Source organism: Pristis pectinata, chromosome 15 (genome assembly GCF_009764475.1).
Source record: "Pristis pectinata isolate sPriPec2 chromosome 15, sPriPec2.1.pri, whole genome shotgun sequence".
Taxonomy (NCBI): Eukaryota; Metazoa; Chordata; class Chondrichthyes; order Rhinopristiformes; family Pristidae; genus Pristis; species Pristis pectinata.
The window spans coordinates 41,375,082-41,394,487 of NC_067419.1; the positions used below are offsets into that span (position 1 = coordinate 41,375,082).

Here is a 19,406-nt window from a genome sequence, read left to right on the forward strand (position 1 = left end):
AGGGAGATCATGGGAACAGACTGGCAGCAAACACAAGAGAGAATTCAGAGAAGCAATCGTTGGGCACAAAGAGCAGGAAAAGGGTTGGGAGAGGAGAGACCGTTGGAGACCAAAAGGGGAAATTTACTCTTGGGGGGCAGAGGGTGTGGCTGAGGCCATGACAGAACACATTACTCAGAGGATAAATCCCTACGTATTGAGCTCTGGTCCTTTGTAAACAAGAGCTAGACATAGTTATTAATAAAATGTTGCTGAAATGTGTGTTCCAACTGGATATTTTCAGATGACTGTGGTCTTCTATTGTGGTTTGTTGAGGGCTTTCTCACAGCGCGGTATGTTGATATTTTGGTTGCTCCCTGTGACGTCCAAAGTTTACAGATGTTTAAGTTCTCAAATTTTGTTCCATCCTCCTCTCAGGCCTCCAAATGTACCCCCTAAACCTCAGAAAGCTCGGAAGTCCAGACCCCGGTCAGAGTATAATGCTAAGTTGTTTAATGGGGATTTGGAAACATTCGTCAAGGTACACTGGTGCTGAATGTTCTGGTGGTGGAAAGCCTCTTTTAAATCTGCCACTCTGAATGTAATGGTCTGATCCTCAAGCTAAACCTTTCCACAGAATCGCAGGTTCTCGTAGCGTCTGGATAGAAATGTTCCCTATTCAGACACAAAAGCTTGAGGTGTACCACTATGTTCAAATCTCTCTTGAGGCCCTGCCTGTACACCTCTGTTTAGAACATGCTTCCTCAGGTCCAGAGTTGCATGCTTTTCCAAAGCCAAACACAGCTTGGGTGCTTGGGCTTCTGAGTGTGTTGAAATTGAGATGCTGTTAAGTTTTTCCCAATCTTGGCAGTTGAAAACCAGTCAATTTGGCAGGTGAATTTGGCTGTTATGTTCTAAATGTCCTGATGTTTCTAATGAATATCCGGTCAGTGGAGTAGCAGACCCCTCTCAAAGTGCATGTGTTCGGTAAGCATTGTCATTCTTGACCTTGAGGAAGTTCATAATATTCAAATCTGCTCTATTGCTAGATGCCTATTTTCTCCCTAACCTGAATATAATGGTCTCCTCCGGGATATGGAGTAGTGTGAGGTTAATTCTTCAAAAGATTGCACTGAAGGAATTCCATTATATTCAAGCCCATTACGGGAACCTGTATCTTCACTGTATTTGCTGCTAGCTCTCACTGTTTTCTTTTCGTCCTGCACTCTTAACATTGCTTCTAGCAGAGGACGAAGAAATTCTCACGCAAGAAACCAGGTATAGTGCCGGTGTGATGCAGTTTAGCTTTGCAACACACCGTTATTACATATCTGCCTGGGTTAAAATGCAATGATTGGGCTGATTGTAACCGAAAATGTTTGCAATGGTTCAGTGATGGGAATTTGTGACGTTACCTACATGACTGAAATCAGTCATCACATTTTTTATAAAATAAGTCCTGTTTTAAACCTTCTGGGTTGTGGAAAGTCTCGTCTGAAACATCACTGCAAGGAGGGAGCAGGTTCTGAAATTGTCCATTGAGTAAACCAAGGATCTTGTTAATAACAGCCTCACTAGGCTGAGACCTGATGCAGGGTTTCGACCCGAGATGTCGACAGTTCTTTCCCCCCACAGATGCTGCTCGACCCGCTGAGTTCCTCCAGCAGATTGTGTGTGGCTCCAGATTCCAGTATCTGCAGTCTCTTGTGTCTGACTGAGTGAACCTTGCAGCCTAACGGCATGAACATTGAATTCTCCCACTTTAATTAATCCCCACCCCCCCTTCCCCACACCTCACCCCCACCATGCGACTTCTCTTCTTCCCTTTCCTAGCCTCTTTTTTTTACCTTTATGTTTCCTCTCTCTCCTTACCTTTGACCCATCCCCCAGTGGATCTGCTCTCCCCTCCTCCCCCACACCTGCCTGTCACTATCTCTTACCTACATCTACTGATCACCACCCTGTGCCCACCCCGCCTCCCCTCTTTTGTCCACTTATCACTGCTCTGCTTTTCCCTCCTATATATTGGGCTTCCCCTTTTCCTATCTTCAGTCCTGAACCGAAATGTTGACCGCCTGCTTTTCTCCACGGATGCTGCCTGGCCTGCTGAGTTCCTCCAGCATCACCATGTTTTTTCTTCTAACTGGGTTGATCCCAGGAATGGGAAGCTTGTCTTACAAGGAGCAGTTGAGCAGGTTGGATAAAACTGTGAGGATATGTCACTTGGATCTCTTGCTTTGCGCTAAGAACATAGTTAAGAGTTGGTTTGCGATAGTTTGGAAATTCACCTTCTATGTTTCCTGTCGTAAGGAAGTCTAGAACTGAGAGACGTCATTTCAGAATAAGGCGTCGTTAATTTTGTCATAAAGTCATACACGGCAGAAGCAGGCCCTTCAGCCCACTTGGTCTGTGCTAACAATCTAGCACCATCTTACACCAGTCGTCCTTCGTTCTCCCCGCATTCCCGTCAATTCGTCCCACACCAGGGCAATTTACAGTGGACAACTAATCGACCAACCTGCTTGTCTTTGGGACGTGGGAGGAAATGGAAGCACCTGGAGGAAGCCCACACAGTCACAGGGAGAATGTGCAAACTCCACCCAGACGTATATGACAAGTGGTCCCAGCATCAATCCCTGAGTCAATGTTGGTCACAGGCTTCCAATCACAAAAGCAGCCCTCCACCATCACCCTCTGTCTCCTCGGATGGTTGGCCACTCAAGAGGGGGGTGAGACAAATTGGACAATTCCTTTCAGAGAGCCTGCACGGCCAAAATGACCCAAGTAGTCTCCTCTTGGATAGTATGGTTGTAAGGAAGTCTAAGGGTTGATGTGCAGGGGAAGGGTTGGTGCCACCAGTGCAGGTAACTTGGTTACTTTCCGACACATCAGTGGTTTCCTTGAGCTCTCCAGGAAACAGGAACCTGAAGGTTGGTGAGGCTTCTAAAGCTACAAAGGGTTTTGACTGAGTAAATGTGAGGAAGCTGTCGCCACTTGTGCAGTGCCGAATTGAACATGAGATGGTCACTCACAAATTCAGGGGAACTTTCTTGACCCAGAGGTCAGCCGGAAAGTGGGATGTCCCCCATGAGAAGTATCAGAGGAGAAGAGCTGAGATACTTTGTTGGGGTGGAATATACAGGGGTGCTGGAGAAGGACATGAGTGGGAGATAGGGGTAGAGTGTGGACCATAAGCAACTGTTGGACTGAAGGATCTGTTCCCGCACTGATTGGACAGATCATTCGGCCCCTCGAGCCTGCTCCACAGTTCTGATCTGATCCTGGCCACCATCCTTCCTGTTCCCCATCATCCTTGACTCTCCCGTGGTCCAATAATAAGACACATATTGTTTGCAGTCTTCCTGATATAGTCTAAGCAAAGTCCTGCACAGTCATAGACTCATACAGCACGGAGGCAGGCCCTTCGGCCCAACTGGTCCATGCCGTCCAAGATTCCCATTTAAGCTCGTCCCATTTGACAGTGTTTGGCCCATATCCCCCTGAACCTTTCCTATCCATGTACCTGTCCAAATACCTTTTAAATGTTGTTAATGTACCTACCTCAACCACTTCCTCTGGCAGCTCATTCCATAAAATGACCACGCTCTGGGTGAAAAAGTTGCCCCTCGGGTTCCTATTAAATCTCCCCCCACCCCCACCCTTAAACCTATGCCCCCTTGTTCTTGAAGAACATCCTTCTGAAATGTATCCCCTTTTGCAATTAAGGTACATTCACTTTCCTAGCTATTTGCTGTATCTCCATGCACCTTTCTGGGTTTAAGGCACTAGGACACCCAGATCCTACAGTCTTCTGCCATCTCCCCGTCTTTAAATAATATTCTACTTTTCTATCCTTCTTCCCACAGTGGATAACCTTGTATTTCCCCATATTAAGCCATCATGCTCTTCCATAGAGTCATACAACATGGAAACAGGCCCTTCAGCCCAACTCATCCATGCCAACCAAGATGCCCACCTAAGCCAGTACCATTTGCCTGCATTTGGCCCGTATCCCTGTAAACCCTTCCTATCCATGAACCTGCCCAAGTGTCTCTTAAATGTCATTATCGTACCTGCCTCAACCACTTCCTCTGGCAGCTCATTCCATATACGGACCACCCTCTGGGTGAAGATGTTGCCCCTCAGGTCACTTTTAAATCTCTCCCCTCTCACCTTAAACCTATGCCCTCAAGTTTTTGATTCCCTTTCCCTGGGAAAAATACTGTGTGCATTCACCCTATCTCTGCCCCTCATGATTTTATACACCTCTATAAGATCACCCCTCATTCTCCTACGCTCCAAGGAATAAAGTCCTAGCCTGTCCAACCTCCCCCTATAACTCAGGCCCTCGAGTCATAGCAATGTTCTCATATATGTTTGCGCTCTTTCCAGCTTAGTGACATCTTTCCTAAAACTGAATACAGTACTCCAGGTGTGGCTTCACCAACGCCTTGTACAACTTCAACATAACACCCCAACCATTATACTCAGTGCCCTGACTGATGAAGGCCAGCGTGCCACATGCCTTCTTCACTACCCTGTCTACCTGTGAGGCCATTTTCAGGGAGCTATGTACTTGTATTCCTAGGTCCCTCTGTTCTACAACACTCCCCACGGCCCTATCGTGCATATTAAAAGGTAGAGTTTTCCACTGTCATGGCCTCCTTATGATGGTGTGTGCCAGGACACTGACTCAAGGACAGTGAAGATCTCTTGTTACTAAAGCTATCCTTATGTGATCACTGCTTGCCCCTCATGGTTTGACCACCTTGACCAAGAAATGGAGACCTTCGATCAAGGACTATGACAGAGAAAGGGTCAGACTGCCAAGGCAATCAAAGGAAAGCAGGTACCTCAGACTCCAAACCTGGTTCAAGGGATTGGAAATTGACTTGGGTATAAAATTAAAACTCAACATGGTCACAGCCAATCCAAACCCAACCTGAACCCATGAACTTGTCCCCTTTTAGGGATTTGATCTGGCCTAAACTGAGCCCAACACGTAATCGAGGCCTGTTGGGCTTGGATCACATATTTGGGCTCCTTGAGCAATGTCATATATCAGTTTTGACAGAAAAACACAACATATTAAACGCCACACTCTTTTTCATTTTGCTAGGAAAACTCAAGCAATCTTTAATTTCTCTAACTCATCTGTGACATCTTATTTCAGAAAATTGAGGGAAAATCATGTCTGCCTCAGATAAGAACTTAGGATACGAGCATTATGAGCAGGAGTGAACCTTCTGGCCCTTCGAGCCTGCTCCACTATTCATCAAGATCTACCTGAACTGCAGTTTCCGGCATTATCCACATAATCTCTTGATTTCCATAATGTCCAGAAATCGGTTGATCTCTGTTATGAATGAACTCGATGACTGGGCCCCTGGGGTAGAGAATCCCAATGATTCACCACCCTCTGAGTGAAGAGATTGCTCCTGGTCTCGCTCCTAAACGGCCTACCCCTTCTTCTAATAGTCTGACCGCTTCCCCCACCCCCCCCCCACCCCACCCCCGTCCTAAATTCCTCAGTCAGGGGAAAAATCCTCCCTGCATCCAGCCTGCAAGCCCTGCCAGAATTCAAAGTCAAGTTTATTGTCATCTGCACAAGTACATGCACACGCAGGTGCAATGAAAAACTTGCAGCAGCATCACAGGCACAGAGCATCAGATAAGCAGCATTCACCAGAAAAAAAAACCATAAACATAAATTATATACAATCTTTTACAAGAAATAACACAATTAGAACAAAAAAACAAAGTCCATTGAAGTGCAAAGTGGTCATGGTGTTGCTATACTGAGGCAGTGATTAGGGTTGTGCGGGTTGGTTCAAGAACTGAATGGTTGAAGGGAAGTAGCTGTTCCTGAACCTGGTGGTGTGGGGTTTCAGGCTTCTGTACCTCCTGCCCGATGGTAGCTGTGAGAAGATGGCATGGCCCGGATGGTGGGGGATCTTTGATGGAAGTTTGATGGAGATTTTGGAAGTTCAATGAGATCTGCTTTCAATCTTCTAAATGAGTGAACACAGGCCTAGTCTTACTCAGTGGAGACACGAGACTGCAGGCACTGGAATCTGGAGCAACAAATGATCTGCTGAGGAACTCAGGGTTGAGCAGCATCTGTGGGGGGAAAGGAACTGTCAACGTTTCGGATCAAAACCCTGCACCAGTCCTGATGCAGGGCTTCGACCTGAAACGTCCACAATTCCTTTCCTCCCACAGATGCTTCTCGACCCCCTGAGTTTCCCCGGGAGACTGTTTGTTACTCTAATCTTATTCAAGCTCTCACCATACAGCAAACCCACCAACACAGGGGACCGTCTAGCGAATCTTTGCTGCACTCCATCTATAGTAAGTACATACTCTTTTCAGGGAAAGAGACCAAAACTGTACACAATGCTTGCGTGCAATTATTTCTACAATCTCACCAGTATGAATCCAGGAAGACATCCTTACTGCTCTCCTAATAAAGGCCAACATAGCATTCATCTTCCTAATTGCTTGCTGAATCCACATGTTGGCTTTCAGTGAATTGTGTCCAGGGGTACCAGGGTCCCTTTGAACACCAACATATCCCAGTCTGTCACCATTTAACAAGTTCTCTGCTTTGCTGTTTTGTGCACGGAAGTGGATGACCTCTCAGATGTCTACATTGGTTTCCGTCTGTCATTGTTCTTGCCCACTCTTGTAGGTTGTCTACAACCCCACAAAGCCACTTTGCACCTTCCTCCCATGTATTTTAAACGAAAGCAAAATAAGAACTAAAAACACTGCAACAAGCAACCTGCTGCAGGAACTCAGCGGGTCGGGCAGCATCGGCAGGAGGAAAGGAATTGTCGACGTTTCAGGTTGAAACCCTGCATCAGGACTGAGAGTGGAGAGGCGAGGTGGCTGGTATGAAGAGGAGAGGAGGAGCGGTGAGACAGGAGTCTGAGGTGATCAGTGGACTGAGGAGGGGTGTAAGATGACAGGAAGGTTGCCCAGGTAGGGGAGGGATAAAAACACTACACCTTTGGAGGAAAAATAATAATTCGACTCAGTGAGACATGGCAGAACCAAGCACCCTTGAGCCTGTGTCCTCCATTCGATAAGATCACAGCTCCTCTTCCATTTTCTTGCCAGTCTCCATATTCCTTTGCATCCAAAGATCTATCGCTCGATGCGTTAGATATTCTCGACAACTTGCCATTCACAGTTCCCAAGGTTCACAAGTGTTTAAGCCCTCATCTCTACCCTAAATGGTTGCCCCCTTATCCAGAGTGCCCTCTGGTCCTGAGCACAGCAGTCAGGGGAAGCAGCTGTCAGGGGTCCCTTCACCAGGAACACTTCAATACCAGAGGGAGCCCGGAGGAACTGAGAACGGCACCAATCACAGGGCTTTTGCAAACATTTCGCACGCAGCAAGCTTAATCTTCCTACTTGCAATTCTGCTTTTATTAACAAACCTTCTAGCCAAATTTATGGATGATTTTAAAGGCAGATTAAAGTTTGTCTGGTATCTCATGCTTTGTCTGAACACAATTATTTTAAATGCACCTTTTGAGAAGACTATGATGCAAAGTGCACAGAACATCGCATTGCCATAGCAACAGATTAGGTCTGATATGGTTTTATTCCCTTCCCTATTGTCATTCATGCATCTATTTCCACAAGCCCATATTTCTTTTCTCCCCTTATCCTCCATCCAAACCAAAGCTATTCTCCAGGTAGAATGATGGGCATTTGGGTCCAACCCCTTCACTATATCAGCCACCCGGGCGATCGTTTTGGGATGGTTCTCGCTCCAAGTGAACGCAGCTCCCTTGCACCGGCTCCGCACACCCTCTCCAATAGTGGACAAAAAGCAGCCATCCTACAGTGAAAAGGTGCAGTGTTCAAACACTCAGGCTGAGAAACAGAAATCCATATGATCTGTCTAAATGTTTGTGATATATTGGAAGCAAACGTACTGCATTATGCTCTGATCAAATCTAATCTCTGCAGAGAATGATGGGCTCCTTAAACTTTTCCTTTTAGGATTCAGGACAAGCCATTCCCCTCATTGTTGAAAGTTGCATCCGATTTATCAACCTCTACGGTATGTTGGTGTCACTTGGTTTGGGATAGGAATGAAATGTGTAAGATCCTGACGGGTCTTGACTGGGTGGATGTGGAGAGAATGTTTCATCTTTTGGGAAAATCTAGAACTAGGGGTCACTATAAAAAATTAGAGGGGATGTTGCTGTTTAGCAATAGGGGGTCCCCATTTAACACAGATGAGGCGAGATTCTTTCAGAGGGTTGTGAGCCTTAAGGACACTCTTGCTCAATAGGCAGTGGAAGCAGAGTCTTGAATATTTCTGAGGTGGGGTAGATAGACTCTCCATAAGCAAGAGGAGGGGGAGTCTTTCCTGTCAGGATGGACAGAAACAGGGAGTTGAATTTACAATCAGCTCAGCCATGGTCTTATTAAATGGTGGCAAAGTCTAAGAGCAATATGGCATGGAGACAGGCCCTTCGGCCCAACTCATCCATGCTGACCGTGGTGCCCACCAAGCTAGTTCTGTTTGTCTGCATTTGACCCATATCCCTCTAAACCCCTCCTATCCATGTGCTTATCCTAAGGTCTTAAAAGTCTTGAGGGACTGAGCGCACTCCTTCTGCCCCTAATTTTTTGTCTTTTTTTAAACCGGGATCCTTTTCTTTTTCTTTGGCCATCGTGTTGCCAACCTGTCTGGCCACAACCGGGACACCTTTTCATTTCTCTCTGGTTTCTCCTTCCGTAGGACTTCAACACCAGGGGATCTTTCGAGTGCCCGGCTCGCAGGCTGAGGTCAACGACATCAAAAACTCATTTGAACGAGGTGAGTGAGCAAGGTTGTTCCACCTCCGGAACAACCACCCGGCCATTTCCACAGGTTGGGTCGGGGGGAGGGGGGAGTCATTTGCTCTGGCTCTGCACGTGATTGGCTGCTGACAATAAATCTCCCTGGCGCATGACGTTTTCGGAAGATAATTGCTTTTGCGGTCGCTCTTGCCAGTGTGAGTTCTGCCGATTTGATTGATAGGATTTGTCGCTCTGTACTTGGAATTCTCAAGGTCTTTCTTTCGTGATGGCTGTGGAAAGTGAGGAAACTCTTGGAAAGCACAAGGCTGTACATTTTCCTGTCACTTGTGAGGGGAAGCGCTGGTCGCTGTCAATGAGGCACCAATCATTCTGGCAGGCAGGGCCGGGGTTAGTCTCAAGTACTTTGTTAACCAGGGGAGAGGCTGGGCCATGATTCCACACCTCACCCCTTGGATTCTCATCTGCTGTCTGCTACATATAACACCTGATTTACTGGTTCCTTTTCCTCAGTCTAGTTTGAATTACAATTATCCACAGGCAATTTCCATTAGAGCGTTGACCTCTATATTTTCCTAAATAAAGTCTGTATTAATCAGTTATCACCAGTGGTTTCCTTCGGTACCTGAATAAGAGAATGCTGGCTGTGAGGGAGTGAAATGTGCTGACTATTTTCTAAATGGGGAGATAATTCAGAAATCAGAGGTGCAAAGGGACTTAGGAGTCCTGAATTACGGTTAACTTGCAGGTTGAGTCGGTAGTAAGGAAGGCAAATACAATGTTAGCATTCATTTTGGGAATACAAGAATATAAAAGCAAGGATGTACTGCTGAGGCTTTATAAGGTGTTGGTCAGACTGCATTTAGAATATTGTGAGCAGTTTTGGGCCCCATATCTAAGATAAGAGGTGCTGGCATTGGAGAGGGTCTGGAGGAGGTTCACAAGAACAATCCCGGCAATGAAAAGGTTAATGTTTGAGGAGCATTTGACAGCTCTGGGCCTGTACTCGATGAAGGATGAAGGGGGTATCTCATGGAAACCTACCGGATACTGAAAGGCCTGAATAGAGTGGACGTGGAGAGGATGTTTCCATTGGTAGGAAAGTCTAGGATCTGAGGGCACAGCCTCAGAATTAAGGGATGTCCCTTTAAAACTGAGATGAGGAGGAATTTCTTCAGCCAGAGGGTGGTGAATCTGGAATTTGTTGCCACAGACAGCTGTGGAGACCAAGTCATTGGGTGTATTTAAGGCAGAGATTGATAGATCTTTGGTTAGTAAGAGGGTTAAGGGTTACAAGAAGATGGCAGGAGAATGGGGTTGAAAAAAAAATCAGCCTTGATCAAGTGACAGAGCAGACTTGATGGGCTGAATGGCTTAATTCTGCTCCTTAATTTTATTATTATTGCCTTTAATTGCAAAAATGTTCTTGAAGGTGTAAAAGGAAAAGAGGTAATGTAAATTCAGATGCACTTCTGGGCAGCTGTATTCATTCAACTCCCGGTAAAGTTAGGGCCATCCGTATAATGTCCACATATTCTAGGGCAGCAGCCAGCAGAGTTAAATTGGAAAAAACACAGGGAGCTCTTCAAGGTGCGGCTGGTTTATTCACAGCCTCTTCCAGAGTGCAAACAATGATGCGCACATAAACAAAGTATACTTAAATATAGTCTGAAAAAAAAACCAGAGGAATTAGTTTACAGGTACAGTGGGAGCTTGGTTATACAGCCCATGCCAGACTTGGAGACACAAGAGACTGCAGATGCTGGAATCTGGAGCAACAAACAAGATGCTGGAGGAACTCAGTAAGTCAGGCAGCATCTGTGGAGGGAAATGGACAGTTGACGTTTCGGGTCAAGACCCTTCTTCAGGACTGAAGATAGGAAAAGGGGAATCAATATATAGGGGGGAGAAACAGAGCAGTGATAGGTGGACAAAAGGGTGGGAGGGAAAATCCCCAAAAGAGGGGATAAAAGAGGAGTGGGCACATGGTGGTGATTGATCGATGCAGGTAAGAGGTAAGATAAGGTATCTTTATTAGTCACATGTACATCGAAACACACAGTGAAATGCATCTTTTGCGTAGAGTGTTCTGGGGGCAGCCCGGAAGTGTCGCCACGCTTCTGGCGCCAACATAGCATGCCCGCAACTTCCTAACCCGTATGTCTTTGGAATGTGGGAGGAAACTGGAGCACCCGGAGGAAACCCACACAGACACGGGGAGAACGTACAAACTCCTAACAGACAGCAGCCGGAATTGAACCAGGGTCGCTGGCGTATAATAGCGTTACGCTAACCACTACACTACCGTGCCTGCCCAGCTCATGTCCTGCTTTAATGCTGGGTTCTTCTGTATCAATCACACTGTTTCCACCACCGTTACAGGTAGATCACCCTCCCCTCTTCTACTCAGAGGATGTGTATTGTAACTTCTACATTTATATCGGTGTTCATGTAAGGCAATCCACTATTTGGATGCTCGTTGTTCAAGATCACAATGATATTGGAACAGGAGAAAGTCTACCACTGCTTTCTTAAGATCTCCAATTGTGAGAAATATGTACCTGGGTCCAAGAAATGGCCAATGAGGGCCTGTGGTCAATGGCTAATGTGGCCAGTCCATTTACCTGGAACTGAACATCCTATGATCCCAAATATAACTGCCAGTATCTTCTATTCTATATGGGCTTAGTTCTTCTTGCTCTTTATTAGGGTGCTCGACACAAAGGCAATTGTCTTTCCCTGACCACTGTCAGTAATGTGACTGACCACTGCCCCAATTCCAGACTTGAAGGCATCATACTTGAGCTTTGTTTCACAGCTGACGTTGTGGTGTGCCGGGAAGGGCTTGCTACTGAAACTTCCCTTGCAGATTTTGTGTGCCCTCTGCTGGCTGCTCCCCATCGCCGTACAGCATGGAAAAAGGCCCTTTGGCCCCCGGAGTCTGCCCACCAGCCAACCACCCATTCAACACAAAGCCCATTGGCTGACACTAAGTCATGATTCATCCTTCTTGAAAAGTTGGCGGAGAGGCACCAGTTGCATTGCAAGCCCCTGGGACGACTCCCTCCTCTCCTTCAGCATTCACCCAACTAACAGCCACAGTCATAGAGCTATACAGCACAGAAACAGGCCCTTCGGCCCAACTCGACAATGCCCTCCAAGTTGTCTATCTGAGCTAATCCCGTTTGCCTGTGTTTAGCCCTTATCCCTCTAGGCCTTTTCTATCCAAGTGTCTTTCAGGCATTGTAATTGTACACACCTATACAGCTTCCTCTGGCAGCTCATTCCATACACCCACCATCCTCTGTGTGAAAATCTTGCCCCTCAGGTCCCCTTTCCCCCCTCACATTAAATCTATGCCCTCTAGTTTTAGACTCCCCTACCCTGGGAAAAAGATCTCTTTATTAGTCACATGTACACCGAAAAACACAGTGAAATACATCTTTTGCATAGAGTGTTCTGGGGGCAGCCCGCAAGTGTCGCCACACTTCCGGCGCCAACATAGCATGCCCACAACTTCCTAACCCCGTACGTCTTTGGAATGTGGGAGGAAACCAGAGCACCTGGAGGAAACCCACGCAGACTCGGGGAGAACGTACAAACTCCTTACAGACAGCAGCCGGAATTGAACCCAGGTCGCTGGCACTGTAATAGCGTCACGCTAACCGTACACTACCGTGCCTGCCCTTGACCATCCACCTTATCTGCTCCCCTCTTGATTTTATAAATCTCTGTAAGGTCACCCGTCAACCTCCTATGCTTCAGGGGAAAAAAAAATCCCAGCCTGTCAAGCCTCTCCTTATAACTCAAGCCTACCAGTCCTGGTGAGTTTGGATTGTGTCGGTTTTTCTTGCCTGTACTGTGCTGAGGTCTCTATTTGTTTTGCAATAGGTGAGGATCCTTTGGCAGATGGACAAGACAACCATGATATTAACTCAGTTGCAGGAGTTCTGAAGCTCTATTTCAGAGGACTGGAAAACCCACTGTTTCCTAAGGAAAGATTTAATGAACTCATTCCTTGCGTGCGTAAGTATCTGTTTATCATCATTAATTTTTCTCACCCTCAAAGGAAAACAAAGCGCTGCCTCAGATTTGTTTTCTACTTAATTAGTGATGGTCGCTTAAATATTCCATTTGCTAAAGAGAATGAGAAGTTAGTGTACTGCTTGTTTTAACACTGGTTGTCCTGTGGTTAAAGTTGGTCCTCGCACAGACCTCCTGAGCTGTAGGAGAGAAATGATTTTCAAATTGAAGGAATTTTCCTTTCTACGGAGTTACACATGTCCTCAAGAGGTGCTCAAGGAGCAACTTACAACCACTGCTGTGTTGTGGAAATGTGGTCACCATTACTTAGAGATCATGGAAATCTACAGCATTCAAGAAGATTGTTCAGCTCTTTGCTCATTGAAGGAGATTTAGAGACCGGTTATGTGGAAGGACTCAGATATCTTTTGTTCTCAGTAAGATACACAAGGTTAAGAGGAGATTTAATAGATTTTATACGATAGAAGCGTTTAAGAGGCTCTTAGATAGGCACATGAATGTGCAGAGAATGAAAGTATATGGACGTAGGCAGAAGGGATTAGTTTAGTTAGCTGTTTAATTACTAGTTTAATTAGTTCAGCACAACATTATGGGCTGAAGGGCCTGTTCCTGTGCTGTATTGTTCTGTGTTCAATCCAGTCTCTCCCCATAACTGAAGTCCTCCAATCCAGGCAACATCCTGGTGAATCTCCTCTGCACTGTTCTATGCTCTTGATGTGGTTAAAATAATGATGGTCTTTGGTAGAATACATAGGCCTACTCCTACGAACTCTTGATCTCCCAATCTACCTCGTCATGGCCCTTGTGCTTTATTTGTCTACCTGCACTGCATTTCTCTGTAGCTGCAACACTATATTCTACATTCTGATTTCTTTTTACCACCTCGATGTAATTCTGGCATGATCTGTCTGGATGGCATGCAACTCAACAGCTTTTCACTGTATCTTGGTACGTGTGACAATAATAAACCAATGACAATACTAGTTCCGATCTTCTTCTGAATGGATTTGCCGTTTTGCAATACAATGAAAGTTCACAGGGAAGCCCTATCCCATTGTGTCCACTCCGCTCAAAAATGGACATGAATCTCAAATAACGATGAGTCGGAGTACAGGAAGGAGATAGAGAGCTTAGTGACATGGTGTCATGGCAACAACCTTTCCCTCAATGTCAGCAGAACAAGAGCTGGTCATTGACTTCAGGAGAGGGTGGTGGTGCACATGCTCCTGTTTACATCAACGGTGCCGAGGTCGAGAGGGTTGATGCGATGAAATGATTTGTACAGATGGCATACAGACGGAGCTTTTCACTGTACCAATTTACCATTTGTACTTATTCTTCTTTCACAGCTCTCGGTCCACAGCCATATCGGCCCATCCATTTACTTTTTAAACAGGTTTAAACAGGTTTCCACCTCCACCACCCCGTCAGACAGAGTTCCAGACCCCCTACCAGTAATTGAATGATATAATTTTTTTCCAACTCCCTTCTAATCTTTCTAATTAGTAATTGGTTTATTATTGTCTCATGTACCGAGGTACAGTGAAAAACTTTGTTTTGCATGCCGTCCATACAGATCATTTCACCACATTAGTATATTGAGGTAGTACAAGGGAAAAGCAATAACAGAATGCAGAATAAAGTGTCACAGCTACAGAAGCAGTGCAGTGCAGGCAGACAATAAGGTGCAAGGTCATAACGAGGTAGATTGTGAGGTCAAGAGTCCATTTTATCATACTAGGCAACTGTTCCATCATCTTATAACAACAGTAGGATAGAAGCTGTCCTTAAGCCTGGTGGTACGTGCTTTTGGGCTTTTGTATCTTCTATCCAATGTGGGGGTTGGGGGGGGTGGGTGGGAAGAAGAGACAATGCCCGGGGTGGGTGGGTTCTTTGATTATGTTGGCTGCTTTTCCGAGACAGCGGGAAGTGTAGACAGAGTCCATGGAGGGGAGGCTGTTTTCCGTGATGTGCTGAGCTGTGTCCACAACTCTCTGCAGTACCAATTAACTTAAATCCCTCTAGGCCGCTCTGCCTATGGGAGAAAGTCTTTTCTGTTTACCCAGTCTAGGCTTCTCATAACTTTTTACACCTTCGCTAAATCTCCTTGATCTCCTTTGTTGCAAAGAAAACAACCCCATCTTGAATAATCTCTCCATAATTTCACATAACATTTAGACAACTTAAGTCAAAAACCAATAGTTAGTAACCTTTACCTTTCTTTATGACAAGGAAAGGTGGGAGGGAAGGGTTAGATAGATCTTAGAGCAGGATAAAATGTCAGCACAACATTGTAGGCCAAAGGGCCTGTACTGTGCTGTAGTGTTCTGTGTTCTATGAGAGGCACTTTAAGATGATTCTCCATGAGGTACTTTTTTCCTGTCGGTTTGGGCTCCAGTTATGTGGACGGACTCGAGCGGCTTTCTTCTCAGTGAGATAGAGAAGGTTAAGGGGAGATTTAATAGACGTGGTCATAATTGTGGTGGGTTTTGGTTGAGTACATGGGCAGAAATTATGAATGGCTTTTCCTGATGCAATGTACTTGTGAATGAGCTTGCCGTTTAGTAGTACAACTGATAGTTCTTGGGGGAGTCCTACCTCAGTAATCGTTGACTGCATTTCCCAAGGACCAACTATTTCTTTATTTTTATGGGATGTGGGTATTGCAGGGAAAACCATTTGTTGCCTGTACTTGCTCTTGAGAAAGAAGAGGGAAGACATCTCCTTTGAGATTCACCAGGCTAGTTCCTAGGATGAGAGGATTCTCCTATCAGGTGAGGCTTTATAGTTTGGGTCTGTATTCCTTGGAGTTTAGAAGAATGAAGGGCGACCTTATTCAAACATACAGCATAAGGGGGCTGGACAGGGTAGATGCTGAGATGTTTCCACTAGTGGGACAGTCATGAGCAAGGGGATGCAGCTCCACAATAAGGGCCGGTCATTTAAAACTGGGGTGGGTAGAAATGTCTTCTCTCAGAGGGGAGTGAATCTCTGGAATTCTCTGTCCCCCGAGGCTGCTGGAGGCCGGATTATTAAACAAATTTCAGGTGGAGATGGATAAATATTTGAAAGATTGAGGGATTAAGGGTTATGGGGAACTGGCACAGAAGAGGAGTTGAGGCCAGCGTAGATCAGCTATGATCATATTGAATGGTGGGCAGGCTTGAATGTGGCCTACTCCTGCTCCTATTTTCTTGTGTTCTTGAACTGCTGCAGCCCTTCAGGTGAAAGTGCTCCCACATTACGGTTAGGGAAGGAGTTCTAGGAATCAGGAGACACACGAGACTTCAGATGCTGTGAACTGGATTAACAAACCAACTGGTATTGGTTTATTATTGTCACTTGTACCGAGGTACAGTGAAAAACTTGTCTTGCATACCGATTGTACAGGTCAATTCATTACACAGTGCAGTTACATTGAGTTAGTACAGAGTGCATTGAGGTAGTACAGGTAAAAACAACAACAGTACAGAGTAAAGTGTCACAGCTACAGAGAAAGTGCAGTGCAGTAAGGTGCAAGGTCACAACAAGGTGGATTGTGAGATCCATCTCATCATATAAGGGAACCATTCAATAGTCTTATCACAGTGGGGTAGAAGCTGTCCTTAAGTCTGCTGGAGGAACTCAGCGGGTCGAGCAGCATCTGTGGAGGCAGAGGGATGGTCCACGTCTGGAAAACATCGACCGTCCCTTTGCCTCCACAGATGCTGCCTGACCCGCTGAGTTCCTCCAGCAGTTTGTTTTTAAATTCTAGGAATACCCAATGACGAAGAAGGAACAGCAAAATATTTCCAGTAGCTTGGCATTCATTACTAACCATTGAGTTGTGTGCCCTTTAAAATGATGGTATCCTGCCAAAAATTTAAGTGACAATTGCTGCTTTATGTAACGTCCAGAGAGCTCTCTTGCAAGTAACAGTTGTGGGCTTATATAAATAGTTGCTAGCTATTCATAAACTGCAGAAATTGTGCTGGCCAGCTGTGTTTTCCTTGAATGCTCCAATTAAACACACAAAGGCAAGATCTCACGCACATGTACAACTACCTTCCTGTTCTCCCATTAAATGTTCTAAAGCCACTGGTTTAAATTCATAGATTCCTAAGCAGGAAAGGTTTGCAAGGGTGTTTTTTAAGTACTTCGTCAAGTTCAATGAGTCCATCCAACTTATAAAATTCTTCCCCTCTTATATCTGCCATCACTTTGAGCTTTCTTAGTTGCTTCAGATGAAACGGCAAAGCTCCGAGGTTCATGGTCCTGGTGGTGCTTTTACAGTTGACTAATTCCCCTCGGCAAATATTTTTGTTTCTAGTACAGCAGGCTTGAGACATTCCAAGCAATAATTTCACAGACTCAACACTGAATGCAGTGCCGGATGCCCACTGTGTGTATAATTTACAAAGTGGCGTGTGTTGCCTTTAAATCGCACAGTCTCTTTCCTTTTCCCTTCCACCCTCTCGCTCAGAAGCACGTGGTGTGTCCATGGCCTGGATGAGGTGTTGAACTGAAGCCCCTTCTACCTTCATGGGTAGATGTGAAAGATTCCGTGGCAGGGGAAGGGGAGGCCCCCTTCTCCCCCCGATCTCCTGGGCCGATCCCATCGCTCGACCACCCCTCACTAAAAACCGGGTGTCTGGTTGCTTCCACGATGCTGTTTGCAGATCTTTCTGCACGCAAAGTGCCTGCTGTGTTTTCCTCCATCACCACACTTCCAAAGGTACTTCAATGGCTGCAGAATGGTTTGGAACTCCCAGAGAGCAATGTACATGAAGGTGTAGGAGGCTGATAGTTAAATGTATCAATAATTATCTGGAAGCCTAGACCTAATGATCTCAAGGGGTGAGGTCAAATCCAGCAAGGCTATGAATTTAAATTCAAGTAATTAGCTAAATCTGTAATGGTACCCATGAAGCTAATGAATTGCCATTAACGACCAGTTTACTAATGATTTTGAGAGAAGAAAAACTACCATCAGTGCCCACTCTGGTCCAGATGGGATTCCAGCAATTTGGTTGTTTTTTAGCTGCCTTTTGAATTGATATAGTGATTGGCAACAAAGGCTGGTCTTTTCTAAGATGGCCATTGTTGTGACTTAATAATAAAAAAAATAACCAAAGGCAGCTCTGTCCTGTTCCGTGAGCTTCCGATCTCAAAACCTCAATCCTAACCATGAATTCTTCCCTCCCACTGATTTTTCCCAGTTGCCCAGAACTTGGACAGAACAGAGGACCTCGTGATTCATGGGGCAGGGAAAGTTGAGCCTTTGTCCATCAGTCAGACAATGGTTCGGAACAACACGATGATGCTGGAGGAACTCAGCAAGTGGAGAAAAGCAGGCGGTCAACGTTTCGGGGTCAGGGCCCTTCTTCGGGACTCAGCGGTCAATGTTTCGGGTCAGGATCCTTTATCGAGATTCGAGCATCTGCAGTCCTTTGTTTCTCTAATGGTTCAAAACAGTTCAGACACAAGAGACTGCAGATGCTGGAATCTAGAGCAACAAACAGTCTGCTGGAGGAACTCAGCGAGTCGAGCCACATCTGTGGGGGCTGGTGGGAGGGGGGTGGAAGGATTTGTCGACATTTTAGGTCGAAACCCTGCATTGTGTTGCTCGACCCACTGAGTTCCTCCAGCAGATTGTTTGTTGAGTCTGAAACACTGTTCATGGGATGCAATTGAAATCTATCTGTCTCAGACCATGGGCAACATCTGCACTGATCCCAGGTAAACAGTGACATATCCTTAAGCGTATTTAGGGTTCCCGAGTTTGTACAGTATAAAAGTGATCCAGGCATGGTTGCACAGTTGTCTTGTAGGTCTTCCCGATATGGGCCTGGGGACTGGGAACATTATCCCATAAGCATGTCTTGGATGGGTAGCAATGTGTTCCCTTTTTCTTGAATGCTCCACCCTTACAGTCAGCTGAGGTACCTGGAGGTCAGAGTTTAGCCCACAACATTGTCTACCAACGGAACGAGCCCAGTCTGGGGAGGGGTTGGGTGCAATCTCCTGGACTTTGTGTCAACCTGGTAGCATCATCCATTGGGAACAGAATTCTTGTAAAGCGACCTGAAGCAATTTTGACACCTGTTGACCTTGAAGCTCAGTCCTTGAGGGAGAAGAAGCAGGCTGCCCACTGTATAGTGCTGAAAGATCTGACTTCTTCTCCGTGCTACTTGCAGTCAGCAGTTCTGGGTGGGGTTGCCCTGGACTGGAGTAAGGCTTTCTGGCTGTATTCTGAATTCATGCTTGTTTGGGGACATTTAAGAGACTCTTAGATAGACACATGAATGATAGAGAAATGGGGGGCTATGTGGGAGGGAAGGGTTAGATAGATCTTAGAGCAGGATAAAATGTTGGCACAACATTGTGGGCCAAAGGGCCTGTACTGTACTTTTTTCAAAGTTTTTAAAAAATTTTTTATTTACAGCGTGGTAACAGGCCCTTCCGGCCCAACGAGTCCACGCCGCCCCTTTTAAACCCCAAATTAACCTACCCGTACGTCTTTGTAATGTGGGAGGAAACCGGAGCACCCAGAGGAAACCCACGCAGACACGGGAGAACGT

At 45.8% G+C, this 19,406-nt stretch overlaps 1 protein-coding gene across 5 annotated transcripts in view; it reads left to right on the top strand.

Annotated features, from left to right (window-relative positions):
- srgap1a (SLIT-ROBO Rho GTPase activating protein 1a) overlaps positions 1-19,406 on the top strand; it is a 230,373-nt gene that overhangs the window by 170,915 nt on the left and 40,052 nt on the right. For all 5 annotated transcript variants that reach the window (XM_052030040.1, XM_052030041.1, XM_052030042.1 and 2 more), the window contains exons 12-15: positions 418-520; positions 7,996-8,056; positions 8,744-8,821; positions 12,694-12,828. In XM_052030040.1, coding sequence (XP_051886000.1) covers positions 418-520; positions 7,996-8,056; positions 8,744-8,821; positions 12,694-12,828 — 377 coding nt within the window. The remainder of the gene's footprint in view (positions 1-417; positions 521-7,995; positions 8,057-8,743; positions 8,822-12,693; positions 12,829-19,406) is intronic.